Source organism: Podarcis raffonei, chromosome 15, assembly GCF_027172205.1.
Source record: "Podarcis raffonei isolate rPodRaf1 chromosome 15, rPodRaf1.pri, whole genome shotgun sequence".
NCBI lineage: Eukaryota > Metazoa > Chordata > Lepidosauria > Squamata > Lacertidae > Podarcis > Podarcis raffonei.
This window is the reverse complement of record NC_070616.1, coordinates 21590750-21611375: the sequence shown is the minus strand read 5'-3', so window position 1 is coordinate 21611375 and position 20626 is coordinate 21590750. Positions and strand designations below refer to the sequence as shown.

Here is a 20626-nt window from a genome sequence, read left to right as displayed (position 1 = left end):
TTTCAACATTTACATGCAGCCGCTGGGAGAGATCATCAGGAGGTTTGGGCTGGGTGTTCATCAGTATGCAGATGATACCCAGCTCTACCTCTCTTTTAAATCAGAACCAGTGAGGGCGGTGAAGGTCCTGTGTGAGTGTCTGGAGGCGGTTGGAGGATGGATGGTGGCTAACAGATTGAGGTTGAATCCTGACAAGACAGAAGTACTGTTTTTGGGGGACAGGAGGCGGGCAGGTGTGGAGGATTCCCTGGTCCTGAATGGGGTAACTGTGCCCCTGAAGGACCAGGTGCGCAGCCTGGGAGTCATTTTGGACTCACAGCTGTCCATGGAGGCACAGGTCAAATCTGTGTCCAGGGCAGCTGTTTACCAGCTCCATCTGGTACGTAGGCTGAGACCCTATCTGCCTGCGGACTGTCTCGCCAGAGTGGTGCATGCTCTGGTTATCTCCCGCTTGGACTACTGCAATGCGCTCCACGTGGGGCTACCTTTGAAGGTGACTCGGAAACTACAACTAATCCAGAATGCAGCAGCTAGACTGGTGACTGGGGGCGGCCGCCGAGACCATATAACACCGGTCTTGAAAGACCTACATTGGCTCCCAGTACGTTTCCGAGCACAATTCAAAGTGTTGGTGCTGACCTTTAAAGCCCTAAACGGCCTCGGTCCAGTATACCTGAAGGAGCGTCTCCACCCCCATCATTCTGCCCGGACGCTGAGGTCCAGCGCCGAGGGCCTTCTGGCGGTTCCCTCATTGCGAGAAGCAAAGCTACAGGGAACCAGGCAGAGGGCCTTCTCGGTAGTGGCGCCCGCCCTGTGGAACGCCCTTCCAGCAGATGTCAAAGAGATAAACAACTACCTGACATTCAGAAGACATCTTAAGGCAGCCCTGTTCAGGGAAGTTTTTAACGTGTGATAATTTTACTGTATTTTTGGTTTTTATGGAAGCCGCCCAGAGTGGCTGGGGAGGCCCAGCCAGGTGGGCGGAGTATAAATAATAAATTATTATTATTATTATTATTCCACCCAGTATAAAAATATAGTGAGTTTATGCAGCAGGGACAAATTTTCTCTGTTCCTCTATCCATCAAAACAACACACACAAATTATATTATGGGAAACGGCTTGCAGAAGTGTGTTTTTACAAAATGGCATGGGAAAATGTGTATATTAGGAGAAATTGCACTGAAATGCAGAAGATTTTTTTAAAACACACACACACACACACACACACACACAAATTGCTGCAGAAATATGGAGAACTAAATTTAAGACCAGAAAAAGAAGAAACAGGTCCATCCATTCCTAGGTACAAGTTATAAGATTTGTGTGTTCTTTGCGTGGGCAACTGGCTTCTCTACAGAAGGCTCCACTGACCATAGCTACCAGAGCATGCATTTTCACAGAACAGGAGCAAAATATGTGCTGCTCAAAGACCTTTTGTACTTGCAAGCTGGTTCCCCTGTGATTAATGGTGTGTGCTATGAGCTGTGACCCAAGATGAAAGTACTATGCAGGTATGAGAGATCTACTGAGTGCTCAAAGGAAGGGCAACTTCTCCTCTCTTCGGAAAGCACCAGAGTGATACAAAAACCCAGGAAGCAAATGTCACCTCTTAATAACTGGGATTGTAATACACCCAACAGTAAAAGATGCTGTTCCGAGTTGTACAGAGATTCTGATTTATTGCAGGCTACGAAGCAAAATGCACACATCGTGTGAGCAGGACACAGGGCTTGCACAGATTCCTTTTGTTCTTTCTCTCGGTTTGTGCTCAGGGAGTGTTTCCACAAGCAAGGCTTAAACTGCACAGCAGCCTCCCTCTTGCTGCTTTGCAAGAACTTTCCATTACTTTTTAATGTAGAAGAGAAGGCCAAACTGGGCATTGATCATGTGACTGAAAACTCTGGCCAACAAGTTTTATGTAGTGTTCACAGGACAGCCAATTTTCTGGGTTTTTTTTAAATAATAATTTTTATTAAAGACTTCTTCGTTTACAAAATACGTGCATTCTCTCTTTTTTCAAGTTGTTTTTTCTATGGATCTGTTGTGAGACATTAGTGTTGCATGCAGTATAAGGTTGGGAAGAAAAGGGGGAGGGGGGATGGTGCGTGAGGTGGGGTGTAATGCTTCTATTATTCTACATAGTGTATGTATGGGGTTTTGTGTCAGCATCACTTGTGTGGGTTCTCTTTCTATTCGCTTGTTATATTTCCTTGGTGGTGAGAGAGGTTGGGGTGGCCTAGGGTGTGGTTGGTTGTCTTTGGTTGGCTGTAGTGAGATTTGTTTATATGTGTGAGGGTGTGGATTTTTGAATCAGGTTAGCCATATTGATTCGTATGCTCTCGGTGGATTCTTGTAATTGTCTTGTTGGGCTATGTATGTGATAAAGGGAAACCATACCGGAGTGAAGGCGTCGTCTTCTATTTGTCCCCATGTCAGTTTCAGTTTATTGGCTAGCTTTTCTAGTACTGTAATAATAATAATAATAATAATAAATTTATTTATACCCCACCTTCCCCAGCCAAGGCCGGGCTCAGGGTGGCTAACAACCAATAATAAAAACAAATTGAATGAATACAATTTAAAAACAAGATTAAAATGCAACATTAAAACATGCAGCCTCATCACAGGAGGAGAAAGGAAAAAAGAAAAAGGGGGAGGGAATCAAATTGACTGCAAGCCAGGCGGAACAACTCTGTATGCTGTTTCCCATACAATTTGATACCATTGGTCCATGTTTACTCCTAACAGGTCTCTCCAGTGTCTGGCTATAATGCTTCTGGCTGCTGAGAGTAGGTGGGTTTTGAGCGCTTTATAATGTGTGTGGGCGTTATTATCTTGGAAGATGTTCAGTAGGGCAGTTCTGGGGTGACTTCTAATACCTGCTTAGTTATTTTGCATGTTTCTTGTATGACTGATGTCCAGAAGAGTTGGATTTGGGGACATTCCCACCACATGTGGAGGTATGTGCCTGTGGAGGTGCATCCTCTCCAGCATTTTGGTGATGCTCCTGGGCGTATCAGCACCAGTTTCCGTGGTGTTAGGTACCATCTGTAAGTGATCAATATATAGCTAAAGGCCTTTACAATGTACAACAGGGAATAAAAGGAAACTTTCATCTAAAATCATACAACGTAACCTGTAGCAGTTTACAGCATAAAAAGAAATTTACGACATTAAAATTTAAGATTGGAATGCATTCACCTAGCTGGAATGGAGCTTCTTGGCTGCCAGGTAGCCAAATTCCATGCTTTAAGCATGAACTGTGTGAACCTGTTTAGCGCTGTGAGGATTTTCCTCAGTTTGGGAGTAATGGGTATACTGTGGTGGGGATATTTTCAATTATGTCTCTAATTTTCTGTTTTAACAACAACATTCAAAATAGCTGGGTGAAAAAAGAGCATCTTTAAAGGACATTTTTTACACATAAGACGAAAGCAGCTCTTGACCCAGTTAGTTTTTTAAATATATAGTTTATGGGGGTGTTCACTTTTTTTTTTTTACTTACACTGAAACAGTTCAGAGTTCCTGTTCGTCTCCCCTGCCCCTCTTTTTAGTCTCCCTCCCCATATCATTAACCCCATTTGGCACTGACTTGTTCTCTCAATAACAGCTGTAGTAAATTGAGGGTAGGTCCCCACCCATACATTTAAAGCACATCCAATTCCTATTAAAAGCACAAGGCTTCCCCCAGAGAATTCTGGGAATGATGGTTTGTTAACCCTAGTGGGAATCATAGGATTGTTATGGGAAAACTACAGTTACCTGGATTCTTTTTGGGGGTTATAAAGGTAAAGGGACCCCTAACCATTAGGTCCAGTCGTGACCGACTCTGGGGTTGCAGCGCTCATCTTGCTTTACTGGCCAGGGGAGCCGGCGTACAGATTCCAGGTCATGTGGCCAGCATGACTAAGCTGCTTCTGGCGAACCAGAGCAGTGCACGGAAACGCCGTTTACCTTCCAGCCAGAGTGGTACCTATTTATCTACTTGCACTTTGACGTGCTTTCGAACTGCTAGGTTGGCAGGAGCAGGGACCGAGCAACGGGAGCTCACCCTGTCATGGGGATTCAAACCGCCGACCTTCTGATCGGCAAGTCCTAGGCTCTGTGGTTTAACCCACAGTGCCACCCGCGTCCCTTTGGGGGTTATAGTGTGCTTTAAATGTGCACTGAATGCACTTTAAATGTATGGAGTGGAGCTGCATATATGTGGAGGGGCAGGGGAGCTCCTCACAGAGACAGGGCTCACTATACTGAGAGTTCAGTACTGCTGTCAGTGTTTGGTGCCGCAGTGGCTGTGCTGCAGAGGCTGATTTGCACATGCAAATATATGTCAGGAAGCCCACTCTGTTTTTGCTGCTGTCTTTTTTCTTCTCCTTAAGTAATGGGAAGTTCAAAGCTGTCTTTCATGGGACGCTCTCCATAAGAGACATGAGCACTCTGCAAAAATCTTACTTGGCATTCATAATCGGTGAAAGCAGAATCAGTGTAGCCTCCAGAGTCCACAAAGACACGTCTCTGTTTCAGTTACCCAAAACTACCAGCTCTAAGGTAATTGCGTTTTAGATCCAGTGTGTTTCTCAGAAACCATGTGCATCCCACATGGCTGCCCAGGCAAACAGGTGTAGAAGGTTTCTTGCCCAGATTAGCTAGCTATTTAATCACTTAGTGGTTGCTTTCATATCATAAATTAGGGAGGTAGGGTGGGTCTTGTCTCAAACAATCTAGATCTCTAAAGGGAAGTGATAGTCCCATTCCATTGCTGGCAGGTTAAAACTAGCCATTTGAAGAGCAAGAGAAACTGTTTTCTTGTGAGATTACTACTGCTTAAAATGCTGAAAGGAAGCTTTTGAGACATGCAGGACTCATCATCATCATCTAATAATACTAATAATCTAACAACAACAACAACAACAACAACAACAACAACAACAACAACAACTCAACCCATCTGCTTTCCCCAGCCACTCTGGGCAGCTTACAGCACATCTAAAAACAAATAAAAACATTTGTCAGGTAGATGCTCAGAAAAGAAGATATGGCTGTCCCAGGCAGCAGTCTTACCCACCCATGTTTCTGGACTCTTTTGTCTCAATATGGAACAAACTTGCTCTGTCTTGGAGCTGAAAAATCTGCAACTATAGTTAAAGAGCACAATCCAGTACAGTAATGTTTCCCCCCTCTCCTGCCTATTTCAGCTGACAAAGACTCCAGTATGATTCACAAGCTGGTTGCATTCAGTGTTTTAAATGCTAGTTGCTTCAAATAAAAGTGCCGTGTGCCCTGCTCTGTGGGACCAGGGCTTGCAAGCAAGACTTTGCTTTACCTTTATACTTTAAAGAATAAATAAATTACTAATCTTTGCAGTAGCACCAGTCTTTTCCCCCTTAAAAAGCAAGAACTCTCTGCCCTCCCTCAGCGTTTGTCACTGGTATTTTTCACGCCTTATCATGAGGAAGGTTGTACAGTCTCTCTTGTTACACAGCTCCTGGATTTCAAAGAGCATCAGACAGGTGTCCAGTGTCCTCTATCCAAAATTAAAAAGTGACACCGAATGTTATGGCATAAGTAAGCGTTGCCTAGTAATGACAAAATCTGCTTAGAAAACTTCTAGTAGCAAGAACACCTTGTACTGTTTGGGGAATAAGAATCAAAGCAAGAAATGGAAGAATCCACTTGGGGGCAGGGGAGAGATGCCTATTAATTTATTCTTTCATTTAATTTTTCATTGATACCCTGTCTTTCAGCTTGCTAAAAGTCCTCAAACCATCTTTTCATCGAAATGATAAAATAAAAAGATTACATATTCACTATAAAACAGCACGATGCTTTTGTTATGCACCCACCCGTCCAATGATTGCAGCAAATTTTGGGTTGCTGTGATTCACTGCTTATTTCTAAGGCTGTGCCCTGAATATGGATCTAGATATGTTTCAGAGCCATTTAACTCTCCCAGCTCCCAACCAAGGAACCTGGGAAGTGGGTGTTCCATAAAGAACTTAGCGATTTTTCACAAGAACTCCTAGCATTCTCTCAAAACCACAACTTCTTTCTTGTACTTTTGACACTTAAGAACATACTGTAAGAAGAGCCTGCTGGATCAGGCCCATCTAGTCCAGCATTCTGTTCTCACTGTGGTCAACCAGATGCTTGGGGAAAACCCACTAGCAGAACCTGCAGGCATTACTGCCTCTGCCACGGACGCAGAGCAAAGCCATTGTGGCTAGGAGTCACTTGCAAGTGGTGAGTGTCACACAAAAGCCAGTGTGCAAATGAGAAGCTGGGGACTTGCAAAATTGGTGTGAGGGGCACAGACCCAAACTGTGCTTGTAGTATAAAAATACCCCACTAGTTCAGATTTCCACACAATGCTTTCTTTCCCCTCCATTTCTTTTAGGACTGCGTTCAAACACCCATGATGGAAGCTACAGTGGAACCTCGTGTTACGTACCACCCTCCTTATGAATGCTTCAGGTTATGCACTCTGCTAACCCGGAAGTAGATGCCCCTTGTTGCGAACTTTGCCCTGGGATGCGAGCGGAAGTGGTGCGCTGGTGGTGTGGCAGCAGCGGGAGGCGCCATTAGCGAAAGCGCGCATCATGTTCAGAACAGTTTCGGGTTACAAACGGACCTCCGGAACGAATTAAGTTCCTAACTGGAGGTACCACTGTACTGTTTTGATGTGTTCTTGGAGGACCAAATCCACCTCCAACCTCTGCAGATCTGTTTGTTCAGCATAACACTGCCATGTCTTGTTCCTTTCGTTGACTTTTCTGCAAGGCTGGGTTCCTTATGAGTTCCTACCTGCTCGTGAAATGCATCTAGTTCTATTGTTTTCGACATTTGGCCCTCCAGGAGGCCTCCTTACAAACTCCTGACTTGATGTTCAGATGCCCTGTTCTGTTCGTCGTAATGAGCATTCCGCAAATAAACATTGGTCAGGAGCAAGTGACACAGGTGGCCACTGACCACAGAGAAGCAATTAGGAAAGCGAAAACAGCATCTGCAAGGAGCAAGAGTGCATCAGCTGCTAGGCAGCGTGTGTCGGGGCCCCACAAGGGTTAGGTTTGACGGCTTAAATTTACTCACAGCTCCTTACAGGGAGGAAATTGCTCAACTGAATTTTTGTGAAGCACTAAGATAATGCATACTACTCTCTTTCCCCTTACTTGAGTCAACCCAGTCACAAAGGGAGTCTGAGAATGCAAATATTATCTCCTTACGTACTTGCCTTCCATTGAATGACAGAATAATGTATTTGTCTGAGAACATACTGTGCTAGCATCTGTGCTAGCAGATCTGTGATGGCCTACAACTAAACTAGGCTGCAGCTATCAAGGGAGAACCGTGGCTGTGGATCTCTTGAGTTTTCCAGCATCTTTGTATTTGTTTCTTTCACTACCATCTGAAGTTATGCTTGGAAGAGATCCATTTCTCTTTTGCACTGCTTTATAGTATCTAGGGCTTTTGTCGTGGTGTTTCCCACTGTCCCGTCTTATGTGCTTAGATGTCTTTGCATGTCATCTGCCAGTCTTTCTGAAATGCTGTCACCATAGCATGTCATTTTGGAAGCAGCCCTTCACCCTGAAATCTCTCTTTCTGTCTTTCACATTATTTGGACACTTCTGCAGGAATATGTGATGTGTGCGTAGGCAATAATGGCCCCCAGGCGCAATGAAACTCTTTTGCCTCCCCTGCAGTCCCTCGGATATTTTGCCCCTCAAGGACCTCCAAATTTGTCTTTAATTTTGTGTTAGACAAAACTCGGCCAATTTTACCGTGTGCAGATCTCATCCAGGAATTTCCCGGCTCATCTTCTGGCTTTCCTCCAGATTCCTAGGAGTTTTATTGGAGACTTTGCTTTTGCTTTTTCCCTTTAGGTTGCTTCAAATTTCAAAAAGGAAAGCCATTTAGTGCTGCAGCCTGTTAGCTTCTCCTTGGCTTTTGCCCGCCCCCCTTCTCCTACCTCCCTTGACTTCAAACAAGGCACACACAAAAAACTATTTAGCAACAGCTGAAGGTCTACGCTGGAGGTCACCAACTTTCCCCTCCTTCAGCAATGTGGGACATCTGGCCCGAAAGGGGGAGATGGAGGGAGAGCGCAGCCAACCGCCTGGTAGGAAAGGTTTGTTTTCATTCCTCCTCTGTCATGTGCCGTAGTGTGGCTGATCGGAGCAGCACATTTGGTAACAGAGCCCTTGTCCCTTGAGGTTAAGAGTATGGTTACACTTGCAGCGGCAGCAGCTGCCTGAGCGTATCAGCAACAGGGGGGGAAGACAAATCCCCCCTCCCACCTCTTCTCCTCCTTTGCCAGTTTTATCATATATCACTGCTTCCTTCCTCCCTCCCTCCCTTCCTTCCCCGCTCTCTCTTTCTCTTTCTCTTCTCTCTGACCTCCTCACAGCTTCCCACCTGGTCACTCCAGAGTGCACACAGTGGAGAGTTTTGTCAGCCCAGCTCCGGAGGAGAATCCTTCAGCCACTGAGCAAAAGGAGAGCCAAGCAAGGACCGCTGGAAGCCAGAGCAGAGCAGAGCGGAGGGAAGCTGGTTGGTGCCAGCTCGGCTTCCATGTGTGCCTGCCCACCGATGCTAAACCGGCTGCTGCAGCTCTGAAGGAGGCTGACTGAGCATGCGGGACAAAGTTGCTCTCGGGAGTTGAAGGACTTGGGCTAGGAAGTCAAGAGCAACTTGCAGCGAGCTGGCTCCCTCCAGGCTCCTGTTAAATGAAACCACCTGAGGAACATGAGATTTCCTACTGGAGAGGGAGGGAGGATGCCAAGCCCGGTAAGGAGGGAGAAAGGCGCATTTTAAGTCTTCAGTGTTGTTTGCATTGAGTGTGGTGGGAGAGAGAGAGAAGGAGAGAGTGTCAAGAGTAAATGAGGGAGGGAGGAGAACTGATACGGGCACCTGATGCCAGCTGCAAAGATGACAGAGACCCTCCAGCTCCCGGCACTGCAAGTCCCGGAGCAGCAGGTGGCAGAGTGCGGCCACGCCTGGTCCAGTTCGTCCACACCGACCCTGCGCCGAAGGCGGTTCAGGATGAGGCGCGCAAGGAATGTCCAGGATCCGAGCCTAGAGACTGCGCCCTCCAGCAAGGAGTTCCTACAGCTCCCCTCCATTGAAATCACCCCTTCCAGTGATGAGGACACCCCTTGGTCTAACTGTTCCACGCCCAGCGCCTCTCCACGGCGCAAGCGCTTCCTTCTCCGCAAGTGGTTGAATGTGAGGGAGAAGAAGGAATGCAGTGAGAGCAGGTATGTTGCCTCCTTTCCCCTCTTCCCTTTCCACCTTTCCATCTATGAAGAAGAATCCTTCAAGAACTTGGGACATGGGCCTTTCTGTTATTTGACGTGGCCCATGTTCCACGATGTCTCCCTCTACTGGCTAAACTAGTTGATGTGGCATGCAGATTTGATACTTGTTGGGCATGGTTTTCTTAGTCCTTTATCTCAGACAGCAACGGAACGCTAAACAAAACATGTGGAGCAGTTTACAAATCGGGGATTCGTTGTAGTGCTTAGATGGGCTAATGATGGGCTTGCTTCCACCAAGATGCTGATACCCTCATATTTAAACTATAGCCATGTGTTAAGTGTGTGTGTGATTCAGATATCAAAAGGGGGAAATTGACCACAATGACACATCAGTAAACTCTACCAGATTAGGGTCCCCTGCCCACAGATCACATTTTCAGGTAACTGGTGGCTGCATCCATGGGTGATGGTTCATATAAGCCTCTGTTCCTTAGACTGGAAATTTCTAATGCAAGCATGTAATCATTAGAGGACCCTGAGAGTTCTGCATTTCTGCATAGCATAAATCTCTGAGACATTTCTGGATTAAATATATGGTAAAAGGTAAAGGACCCCTGACAGTTAAGTCCAGTTGCGGACGACTCTAGGGTTGTGGTGCTCATCTCGCTTTACTTGCCGAGGGAGCTGATGTTTGTCCGCAGACATTTTTTCCGGGTCATATGGCCACCATGACTAAGCCGCTTCTGGCAAAACCAGAGCAGTGCACAGAAACGCCGTTTACCTTCCCGCTGGAGCAGTACCTATTTATCTACTTGCACTTTGACGAGCTTTCGAACTGCTAGGTTGGCAGGAGCTGGGACTGAGCAATGGGAGCTCACCCCATTGCAGGGATTCGAACCGCCAACCTTCCGATCGGCAAGCCCTAGGCTCAATGGTTTAGACCACAGCGCCACCCATGTCCCGTATTAAATATATGAGTTTACCTCAATTCCTCTTATTTTTCACAATTTGGCAAGTAATTATTAAAAGTACCAGCAGCTAGTGAAAGCTGATGATCAAACAGTTTGAAACTCATTATGTTTACTTGGAAGTAAATCCTATCTATTGAAATCAGATTTAATTCCAAAGAATTATGTGTAGGATCACAGCCTTCAAGAGATGCCTTGTCTGAAAAGCAAATTCATTTTTCTGCTGTAACAAAGCTGTCAGTAACGAACTGCCCTTTGTTGATTAATCATCTTGCTTTATCACTTAATTAACATTAAAATATCACAGTATCCATAACTAGGCAATATCTGAGGATGCTTAATGAAGACAACACAGCATCCCTTGATAGCTGCTATTAAATTCCAAATCAAATTCCACAATTTGTAATTAAATAGTTGATCAATTAATCCCATGTTACTTAATTGACTTTAATTCCCCCCGCTGCCCTTGTATAATTGTTTTGAATCAGCCACTTTTCTCTAACCATCAGAACTAGCAGCTTTTAAAAATAAACGAAGTGGAGATTCTTATGCCCTTGCATCAGCTGTAAGAATAAACATTCTATCAGATACAAAAGACAACTTGGTACTCCAAATACCTTGAGTGACTGATAAAGGGTGGAAATGGTTGTAAAGTGAAACACAGCAATGCATGAAGTGTGAAAGTATATTTATGGCAGGAGAGGATGCAATATATTTGATGAAGAGTAGTTTATAACATCTTAATATATATTAGAAAATTAAAAATGCACACAAACATTGTCTTACTGGATCAAATCAAAGGGCCATCAAGTCAAGTGTTCTCTCCAACAGCGGCTAGCCAGATGTTTTCAGTTACCCTCAAAGCAGGGAATGAAGGCAACAGCTGCTTTCACATGGCAGTTGATTTCATTTCCCCAACATTTCCCTAGCTGTTAATATCTGCATTATGTTTGAGCTTTTACGTGACAAAAAAAGCATTTTCTGGAACTATACCAGAATACAGTGCAAGTTTAGCCCTCATTTCCATGTTGTTTGCTTCAACCAAAAAATACAGTTACAAATAGTATTAAAATGAGTGCTAAACTTGTCCTATATTCCAGTATAATTTCATTGTAGTTCTGTAAGTGGCTTTTGCATTGTGCGGAAGCTTAAAAATCTTGTTAGGGAAAAGTCAGGTAAATGGAATGAATGGCTGTGTGTATGAAGCCTTGGTGTGCAGTCTGCTATATTCCTAGAAGTGGCTTTTGCATTATGTGAAATCTCAGCTACAATGCAGAAATGAACAGTTAGGGGAATGGGGAAGATGAATGCAATCAAGGTCTTTTGCCTGTCAACCGCATCACATCTCCAGTGGTCCCCTGCCTCTACACAACCACAAGTATCTGAGAGTGTGGAGCTGTGCAAATGGCTGTGCGCTGATTAACAACTGCTCAAGTCGTTGTTCACCACAGTGCCCAACAACATTTTTGAAATGGCGTTTGGAAAAAGGCTAGTACATGGATTAGGAGTATTAACATACCAAGACCAGCACGACAACTTGGCTCTTCCTATACTGCAGATTCCAAATCCATCCTGTTGTTGCCATGGAAAATACATTTGGCTTTTTGCATTAAATTCCTTCTCTGTCCAACAATGATCTCTTCTGTAGAGGTTGCAACCTTCAGAAATGGGAAGAGGATAACAGGAGTTCTCAGGGATGGAGAAGGAAGAAACCCCAGAGACTGTTGGTCTGGCCGCGGAGTATTATCTCTGTAGTCAGAAGGAGCACATCGGAGATAGCTTATGGACATGCCTGATTTCATGAGTTAAAGGAGTCTTAAGTTAAAGGTAAAGGGTAAAGGGGACCCCTGACCATTAGGTCCAGTCGTGACCGACTCTGGGGTTGCGGCGCTCATCTCGCTTTATTGGCCGAGGGAGCCAGCGTACAGCTTCCAGGTCATGTGGCCAGCAGGACTAAGCTGCTTCTGGCGAACCAGAGCAGCGCACGGAAATACCGTTTACCTTCCCACCGGAGCGGTACCTATTTATCTACTTGCACTTTGACGTGCTTTCAAACTGCTAGGTTGGCAGGAGCAGGGACCAAGCAACAGGAGCTCACCCTGTCGCGGGGATTCGAACCGCCGACCTTCTGATCGGCAAGTCCTAGGCTCTGTGGTTCAACCCACAGCGCCACCCACGTCTTAAGTTAGCAATTGGTTAAATCTTCATAATTTTGGACAGGAAGAAAACAGTTTTCAAGAAAGTTATGCACTTTGTTTTTTATATCACTCATGCATAGCTCATAGCAGATACCATCTTAAGAAGAGGCATTCCCTCCTTGTGTGGGAAAATTAACCAACCCTCTGTAACACAGGGTTAGTTAATTATGGTAAACTTAACAGCCCCGGTCTCCTGGAATGGTGCACAAACCACTTGCATCTCCAGGTGTCTTCTTCATTGTAGTTTCCTCAACTCTTGCCACGGGGCATCAGACACACCATTTGGGGGAGTGTATGCCATGAAGGGTGCATACAAAACTAACAGAAGTTTGAGTGTGACAGATTTTCAGGGCATAAGTACTGACACCATTCATGCAAAGCAGAATACAGTAGGTGCAATGGTGCCTCTTAGTCGCCCATCGCTGGCTGGCAGTTGGAATCCCTTGAACACTTAGCTGCACTGGTAATGGGATTTCAGAATTTTTGCAGCAATGCTTTGTCCATCATTCCTTCATTTATTCAATTGTGTAGTTCTGATGTTAAAATATTTCTTTTTATTATTAATTTATTTCTTTTATTTATTACATTTGTATACTGCCCTTCATCTGAAGACCTCAGGGTGGTTCACAAACATGGTTTTTATAGCACTTCCTGGGCATGCAGTTCTGTAGGAACAGGAAATGGGTCACTATGGGAAATGAATAGTCAAGTCATTTTCTTACCCATCTTCACCAAATTTGCCTTTATAAATAATACACTGACCAGCTTCTGTCAAGTGAGTGGTGATGGTAGTCAAGGCAACTGGATAGCTGAAGTGAGGTAAAGGTGACATCCCACAGGGGAAAAAATAAAGCAGCTGTTTAAGGAGAACAGTATACAAGATGTAGTATTTTCCATACCATGTTTTTGTGACTTAAAAAAAAAGTTAATTTATCTCTCTCTTGTGAGCCTGTGATCTGGAAACTTTTATAGTGCCAAGGAAGACCACATGACACATACTGACCAATAGTTGTTGAGGCTCTGTTGCTGGTCTGTCTCCTTTCTTTCCTTTTGGCTAGAGTAAGGTTACCAGATTTTTTTCAAAGAATCCGGGGACACTTTTCAACTTCCTACTAAATAGATGGATTTGGTCAGGGGACTGATTTGTAAATCCGGGGACTGTCCCTAGAAACAGGGACGCCTGGTAACCTTAGGCTAGAGTTCTTTCCTTTTGGCTAGAGTTGGGTGGTGACAAACAGGAAGAATCTTTTCCCAGCATTCACCAGCTCCCCAGTACAGAATGACTGGATAGTGCTCTCCAGTTTTCTCTCTGAGGAGGGCAGCTGTTTAGAGCTATTGTTGGGGTGAGACTCTGCATTTCCTGACAAAGCTGTTGGTACACTTGAACCTGCGAGTACATTATTTACTGCTGGGAAATTTAAATGGCTGCTATATTGTCAGAAGGGACGCAGGTGGCACTGTGGTCTAAACTAGTGTTCCCCAACCTTGGGCCTCCAGCTGTTTTTGGACTACAATTCCCATCATCCTTGACCACTGGTCTTGCTAGCAAGGGATGATGGGAGTTGTAGTCCAAAAACAGCTGGAGGCCCAAGGTTGGGGAACACTGGTCTAAACCACTGAGCCACTTGGGCTTGCTGATCAGAAAGTTGTCAATTCAAATCCCCGCGACGGGGTGAGCTCCCGTTGCTCGGTCCCTGCTCCTGGCAACCTAGCTGTTTGAGAGCACATCAAAGTGCAAGTAGATAAATAGGTACTGCTCCGGCGGGAAGGTAAATGGCGTTTCCGTGCGCTGCTCTGGTTTCACCAGAAGCAGCTTAGTCGTGCTGGCCACATGACCCAGAAAAACTGTCTGCGGACAAACGTAGGCTCCCTCAGCCAGTAAAACGAGATGAGTGCCGCAACCCCAGAGTCGTCCGCGACTGGACTTAACTGTCAGGGGTCCTTTACCTTTTTTATATTGTCAGAAGGCAGAAGTGAAATCCATGAGATTTAGAACAGCCAATCAGATTTTGAATGCTTATGGCCAACGGACATCACAATATAATGCACAAAACAATCAAGACAAATAATTTAGCAGGGAGCAACATACATTTTCAGAAATGTAAATTAGTTTTAGAACAGGCCAGAGCACCATTGTAAATAATCAATGAGACACCTTCTGAAGCAAACATTGGCGATCTGAACACCTTAAAGGACATGTCTTTGTGTTTTTATATCCTAGCATTAAATGGATTAGGAAACCTTGACACGCAGTTACCTCCCACTTCAAGAAACCCAAATGTGCCAAATGAAAACCAATCGATTCTTTTTTGGCATCACAACATGTCAGGGGATGCTAATGAAGCAGATGAATTGGCAGCTCTGGATAATGACATTTTAAAGTCAATAGCCACATGACAGAGGCAGTGGAGGAACAAGAGTTTCATTTCTTGTTCCCACAGTGACCTCTGTCTCTGGCTTGGGAAGATGAGGAAAGAAGATTTGGCCCTTTGATGCTTTCAGTTCTGCAGAAAATGAAGACCAAGCTATATGTGAGTGGCTTGCAGTTCCTCCTCTGAGGCTTTTACAAAATGCAGCTGCAGAAGCCACAGTCGAAAAACCTATGGGGAGTGTGGGGCAGAAGGGGGCTTCTTAATATTGTCACATTTTCTGCTCAAAATTCCCAGCCCCCTGATTGAAATCTTGGGGAAAGGAGATAGTGGTTGTTCATTAGTGTCAAATGCAGAAGAAGGTTGCATAGGATATAAGAAATCTGTGAGGACCTGGATTGATGTTGCAGACGTTTTGATCATGATTAATGATTGTACGTGGACTTCTTGTACTTTTTTCTCAGGCAGACTAAGCTATAAAAGAGCAAACAAGGTAATGAGCAAATCTGGCTTTAAGTAAAAGGAAATATTTAAGTGACTTAAAAAGCAAGTATGGGCTATGCTGAGGATGTTCTTTGAGGTTGATCTGAAGTACGGGCTATTTGACAAGAGCTGAGATTTCTGTCTCAGTCTGAGCAGCTCTAGCCATGAGGAGGTCACAAAGTAAACTAACTGTACTGATGAATTCAAGGTCAGCTAATGAGTTACTGTACTTCACGTTATGAACCTCCATAAAACTCCTGCCCCCAGTTGTCACATGAGTTGGATGCATGGCCCATTACTGAGCAGTCACTAACTAAAGGGTGTGAGGACTGAGATCACAGACAACATTTTCCATTTCTCAGCTTCATAATTTCATCTCTCAGCTTCATAAACTGTTCTAATGGATCAGTTGCCACGGATCTCTGTTATATATCAACTCATCTGCAATGAGAGATGAAATTGAGAAGTCGAGAAGCTGTTGTAAATCTGACCTGTGCTAGAACTGTGGTTTAAAATGACTATGTTAGCCATCATTTAGTAGTGAGATTGTGCTCCCTTCCCTGTTACTGGGAGCTATTCCTTTAGAAAAGGTTTATGCAGTTTAGGAACCACCAAGCTAAACGGCCCTCCATGAACTTAGCAAGAACATGGCAAGACTCCTGTTTTTGCTGCCTGGGGATGGAAAAAAATGGACTGGATGTGTCTTTCAAGCACCTGACAAGCCATCACTCATGGTTGGTGGGCTGTGCAATGTTCTGTGCATCAGAGATTGCAGGATCCTATGCTAGACTTTGAGGGAAAGCTGCAGCTATCTCATCTTTCAGTGCTGAAGAGTTATTAAAGAGCCATGTTTGCCCTCCAAGTTGTAACTTGGCAACATTACTTAGATATGTCAGCTTGTTTTCCTGCTAGGATGTCTGAGTGCCAAGCAGAAATTCAGAAAGTGATTTAAAAAAACAAAACAAAAAAACATTCAGTTGTAGATGAAGTTTCACTAGCTGGATCAACTATTAGAGTTGGCAGTGCTGGTGTGTCAGTCATATCTATGCAGAACTAATGACTTCTTACTGCATAAGGTAGGTCTTCTCCCCAATCAGTTCTGACACTTAACAATGGATGAGTATGAGCCGTGTATCACAAGCCAATTAATTTCGTATTTCTGTGCTGTTTTCACAGACTCCTATACTCTTGGCACATTTGTGTGTTTAATAAAAACTGTAGTTAGCCATGCTGGCCAATTAGAAAAACAAAACAAAAAAAGCCAAAGTATGTTAATAACTTTATCACGCCCAGCCAAAATGTTACAGGATCATGAGCAAGCTTTTAAACTTACGGCATGTTGAATGTTTCAGTCAGTGAAATACTTGAAGGTACTGGTTTTATCCCCGAGTGGAATTGTTAGAGACTGAGTGTAGCCCAAATTCTTTGAAGCCAACACAGGTCAAAGGCAGAGCTGGGGTAGCAGATTGCATTTCCAGTAATCAGATGTACAGAGACCATTTTATTCCCCCCCCCATGTCTATCAAACCTGTGTACGAACATAGTAGAAGAAGATACCCTTAGTTAATCTAATTTAAAGCTGTAAATTGGCACCAGACTCTGGGTTGTCTGACATTTGAATCAGATCCTTAACCTCTCTCCTTGCCCCTTAGCAGCTTTAACTGGCACCAGACTCATTTGAAAAAGAGGCAACACTGGTCTTTGAAATTCAGGTGACAACATTAATTCAATCTCTGCTACTTTCCTTCCTATCAGGTGTTCCAGTGCCATCTTCAGGTTGTCTCCTACATTGCTTTAGAGCAGTGAACAAATATGAGTCACTGAACATGACAGTATCTTTTTTGTTGTTCAGCAAATCTGATACTAATTTGTTGCCATCCATTTAGAAGACGTATGCTTCTGCACACTGGCGAAGCTGCCTGCTCTGGCACAGGGAGTGGCATACATCCGGGGGCGTGGCTGGCATGCGTTCTGGGGGCCTGGTGCGCTGCCCCGGGGGTTAGGGCATGCATCAGGGTGAGTGGGTGTGTGTGGCAAGTGGCACGTGTCCTGGGGCATGTGTGGCGAGCGTCGAGCGTCTGGGGGTGCGCAGCGACCACCGAGCGTCCCAGGGATGTGCGGCGAGCACTGAGCAATCTTGGGGGCGGGGGTGGCCGCGATGTCACCCTCCCAGATGGCACCTGGGGTGACCGCCCCCGCACCCCAACCTTCGTCCACCAGTGCTTCTGCAGCTGCTTTAGACTTTGGAGGTGGGGGCAAGAAATGGCAGGCAGGTAAGGAAGTTCTGTGCTAAGGAGGATGCTTTTCCTTGCACACCTGTGGACTTCGTGAAGGTACCTTGGAGGTGCCACAGCTAACCTGCTGCAAGGCTATTTCAAACCCAGCCCTGCATTTCATTATCCTTTAGCATTTGAGTGAACGGCTTTCCCCTCACTCCCCATTTGTTCTTTGATCATTCTTGCAGCCCAAGCCTAAACATATTTTCTGAGAAGTCCAAATGAATTCAACTGTACTTACTTCTCTAGGACTGCAGCTGTTTGTTGCAAGTACTTTTATCTGTCCTGCATCCTCCAACATTCAGCTTCATTGGATGTCCACGAGTTCTAATATTATGAGAGAGGGAGAAAAACTTTCTTCTATCCACTTTCTCCATGCCGCGCATAATTTTGTGAACTTCTGTCATGCTGTCTCTTGCTCACTAAACTAAAAATTTCCAAATGCTGTGACTTATCCTCATTTTGGCTGCCCTTTTCTGAACCTTTTCCAGCTCTACAACATCCTTTTGGAGGTGAGGCAGCCAGAACTGTTCACGGTCTTCCGGATGTGGTTGCCCCATATATTTTGATATTGGCAGTTTTACTTTCAGTTCTTTTTCTAATGATCCTTAGCATAGAGTTTGTCTTTTTCACATCTGCTGCACACTGAGTCAGTTGAGGTGAGACTGAGATATTTAAAAAGCAATCAATATACACACTTCAGTATTGAACCTGTAACTCACAAAACTTGTTTATGGAGTACCTGTCTTCATAGAGGTAGTGCTTGTAATTTTTTTTTAAATAGTATGCTGCCTCATAGTGAGGGCAGCTGTCTACCAGCTCCACCTGGTACACAGGCTAAGACCCTACCTGCCCGCGGACTGTCTCACTAGAGTGGTGCATGCGCTAGTTATCTTCCGCTTGGACTACTGCAATGCATTCTACGTGGGGCTACCTTTGAAGGTGACCTGGAAACTGCAATTAATCCAGAATGTGGCAGCTAGACTGGTGACTGGGAGTGGCCACCGGGACCACATAACACCAGTCCTGAGAGATCTGCATTGGCTCCCAGAACGTTTCCGAGCACAATTCAAAGTGTTGGTGCTGACCTTTAAAGCCCTAAATGGCCTCGGTCCTGTATACCTGAAGGAGCGTCTCCACCCCCATCGTTCAGCCCGGACACTGAGATCCAGCACCGAGGGCCTTCTGGCGGTTCCCTCATTGCGAGAAGTGAGGTTACAGGGAACCAGACAGAGGGCCTTCTCAGTAGTGGCGCCCACCCTGTGGAACACCCTCCCTTCAGATGTGAAGGAAATATGCAACTATCCTATCTTTAAAAGACATCTGAAGGCAGCCCTGTTGAGGGAAGTTTTTAATATTTAACACTGTATTGTTTTTAACACTTGATTGGGAGCTGCCCAGAGTGGCTGGGGAAACTCAGCCAGATGGGAGGGGTATAAATAAATAAATAAATAAATAAATAAATAAATAAATAAATAATAATAATTGTAGAGTTGGAAGGAACCACGAGGGCAATCTAGTCCAAGCCCCTGCAATGTGGGAATCGTTTGCCTAGCGTGGCGCTTGAACTCACAACCCTGAAGTTAAGAATCTCCCGTCTACTGACTGAGCTATCCCAGCTTCATAAAAACAAAACAAGCTCAAATAATTTGAAAGATGGAGAGACTGAAAGCATCTAGAAATTCAGGCTTGACTCTGAATGATGACAGGGTGCTAATGAAAGGAAGGTTTTATGCAAGAGTTTGATTTATTTATGAAGGCAAATGGATTAAACTCCAAGGAAGATGCCCCAAAGGTGGCAATAGTTCTAAGCGCTGCAGACAATGAAGCTGCTTCATTATTTAACAGCTTTAAACTGTCAGGCTGAGATCACAGCAAATGTAATTTAATAATTCAAATTGTTTTTGTTTTTGGGACTTTCTTAAAAGTAACCCCAGCCTTGCAGATAAGCCCAAGGTTGTTTTTGTTGTCTTCCATGAAACAGGCATCTATTTAGCACAGGGGTAGGGAACATTAGGCTAGGGTGCTGAATGTGGCCCTCCAGATCTCCTTGTCTGGCCCTCGGGACTCTGTCCAGTCCATGCCCCTCCGGATCACAAGCCTTGCTGGTCCTGCTCTGCGCCCAGAATTTTCTGGGAAGAGGGAATGGTTGTTGAATCACTCTGGGAATTGCAGTACTGGGAAGGGAGTAGGGGTCTCTTAACCACCGCCAGCACCCTTAGCAAACTGCAGCCCCCAAGATCCATGACTGTTTAAAGTGGTACCCTAGTGCTTTAAACGTATGCTGTGAATGTGGCTATAGTGAGAGATGCTTGCATTGGTGATCTGCAGCCGTTGACACATAACACACATAATTCTATCCCCCCCCCTCTCCTGTCAAAGTCAGTTGGCCCCGGGCCTGTAGACAAAGTAATTTTATAGCAAATGTCACACAATAGTATTATCCACAGATTTCCAGCCTCAAAAACTCCCCTGGAATATGGGTGAAATTTTTCATCTCATGTGAATTAGCATTTTGTGCATCTGTAACTGAATTGCAGTATAGAAACTGCAGTCATCATCTCATCTTTTCTCATTTCCTGGCCAGGAGATGGAATTTGTGTGCAAAAGAAGCAAGTGATGTATGAGCCGATTGGTCTATATATTCCAGTGCCGGGAAGCCATTATTCTCTAGAATTACTGGGTGATATCCAGTAAGTCATACTCATACTGAATAAATTACTCAGTTCCATTCATTTCATTGGGTCTATACTGGATACCCACCATTTACCATTGAAGTAGGGATGTAAAAAAACCACACAACTAGCTTGGTTGAAGAAATCTGGATGCATTAAAAGCCATATACTGCCAATAAAAACATAGTTTTACCAAACACTTGAAATAATGCATACTCTTTTACATAATCTTCATTTTTCCTAAGGCTCTGTGAACCAGGATTCACAGACTTTGGAACTCCCTTCCTAGAGAAGCTAAACTGGCTCCGTCTTTGTTGTCCTTCTGCCCGCAGGTGATTGTGCCTTGAGTCTTCTTTCTGGCCTATTTTTGAAACGATCCTCAAGGAAATAACTGTCAATCAAG

General features: G+C 44.7%; 1 protein-coding gene across 7 annotated transcripts in view; it reads left to right on the top strand.

Annotated features, from left to right (window-relative positions):
* Positions 1-20626, top strand: part of GRAMD1B (GRAM domain containing 1B) — a 209906-nt gene that overhangs the window by 58996 nt on the left and 130284 nt on the right. For 3 of the 7 annotated variants that reach the window (XM_053367388.1, XM_053367389.1, XM_053367384.1), the window contains exon 1: positions 8180-9254. The exons of 1 other annotated variant lie outside the window; for it this stretch is intronic. In XM_053367388.1, the coding sequence (XP_053223363.1) occupies positions 8911-9254 (344 nt within the window). In that variant the 5' untranslated portion in view covers positions 8180-8910. Of the gene's footprint in view, positions 1-8178; positions 9255-20626 lie in introns of those variants that run through there. 3 more of the 7 variants (XM_053367385.1, XM_053367386.1, XM_053367387.1) reach the window with 3 other exon arrangements.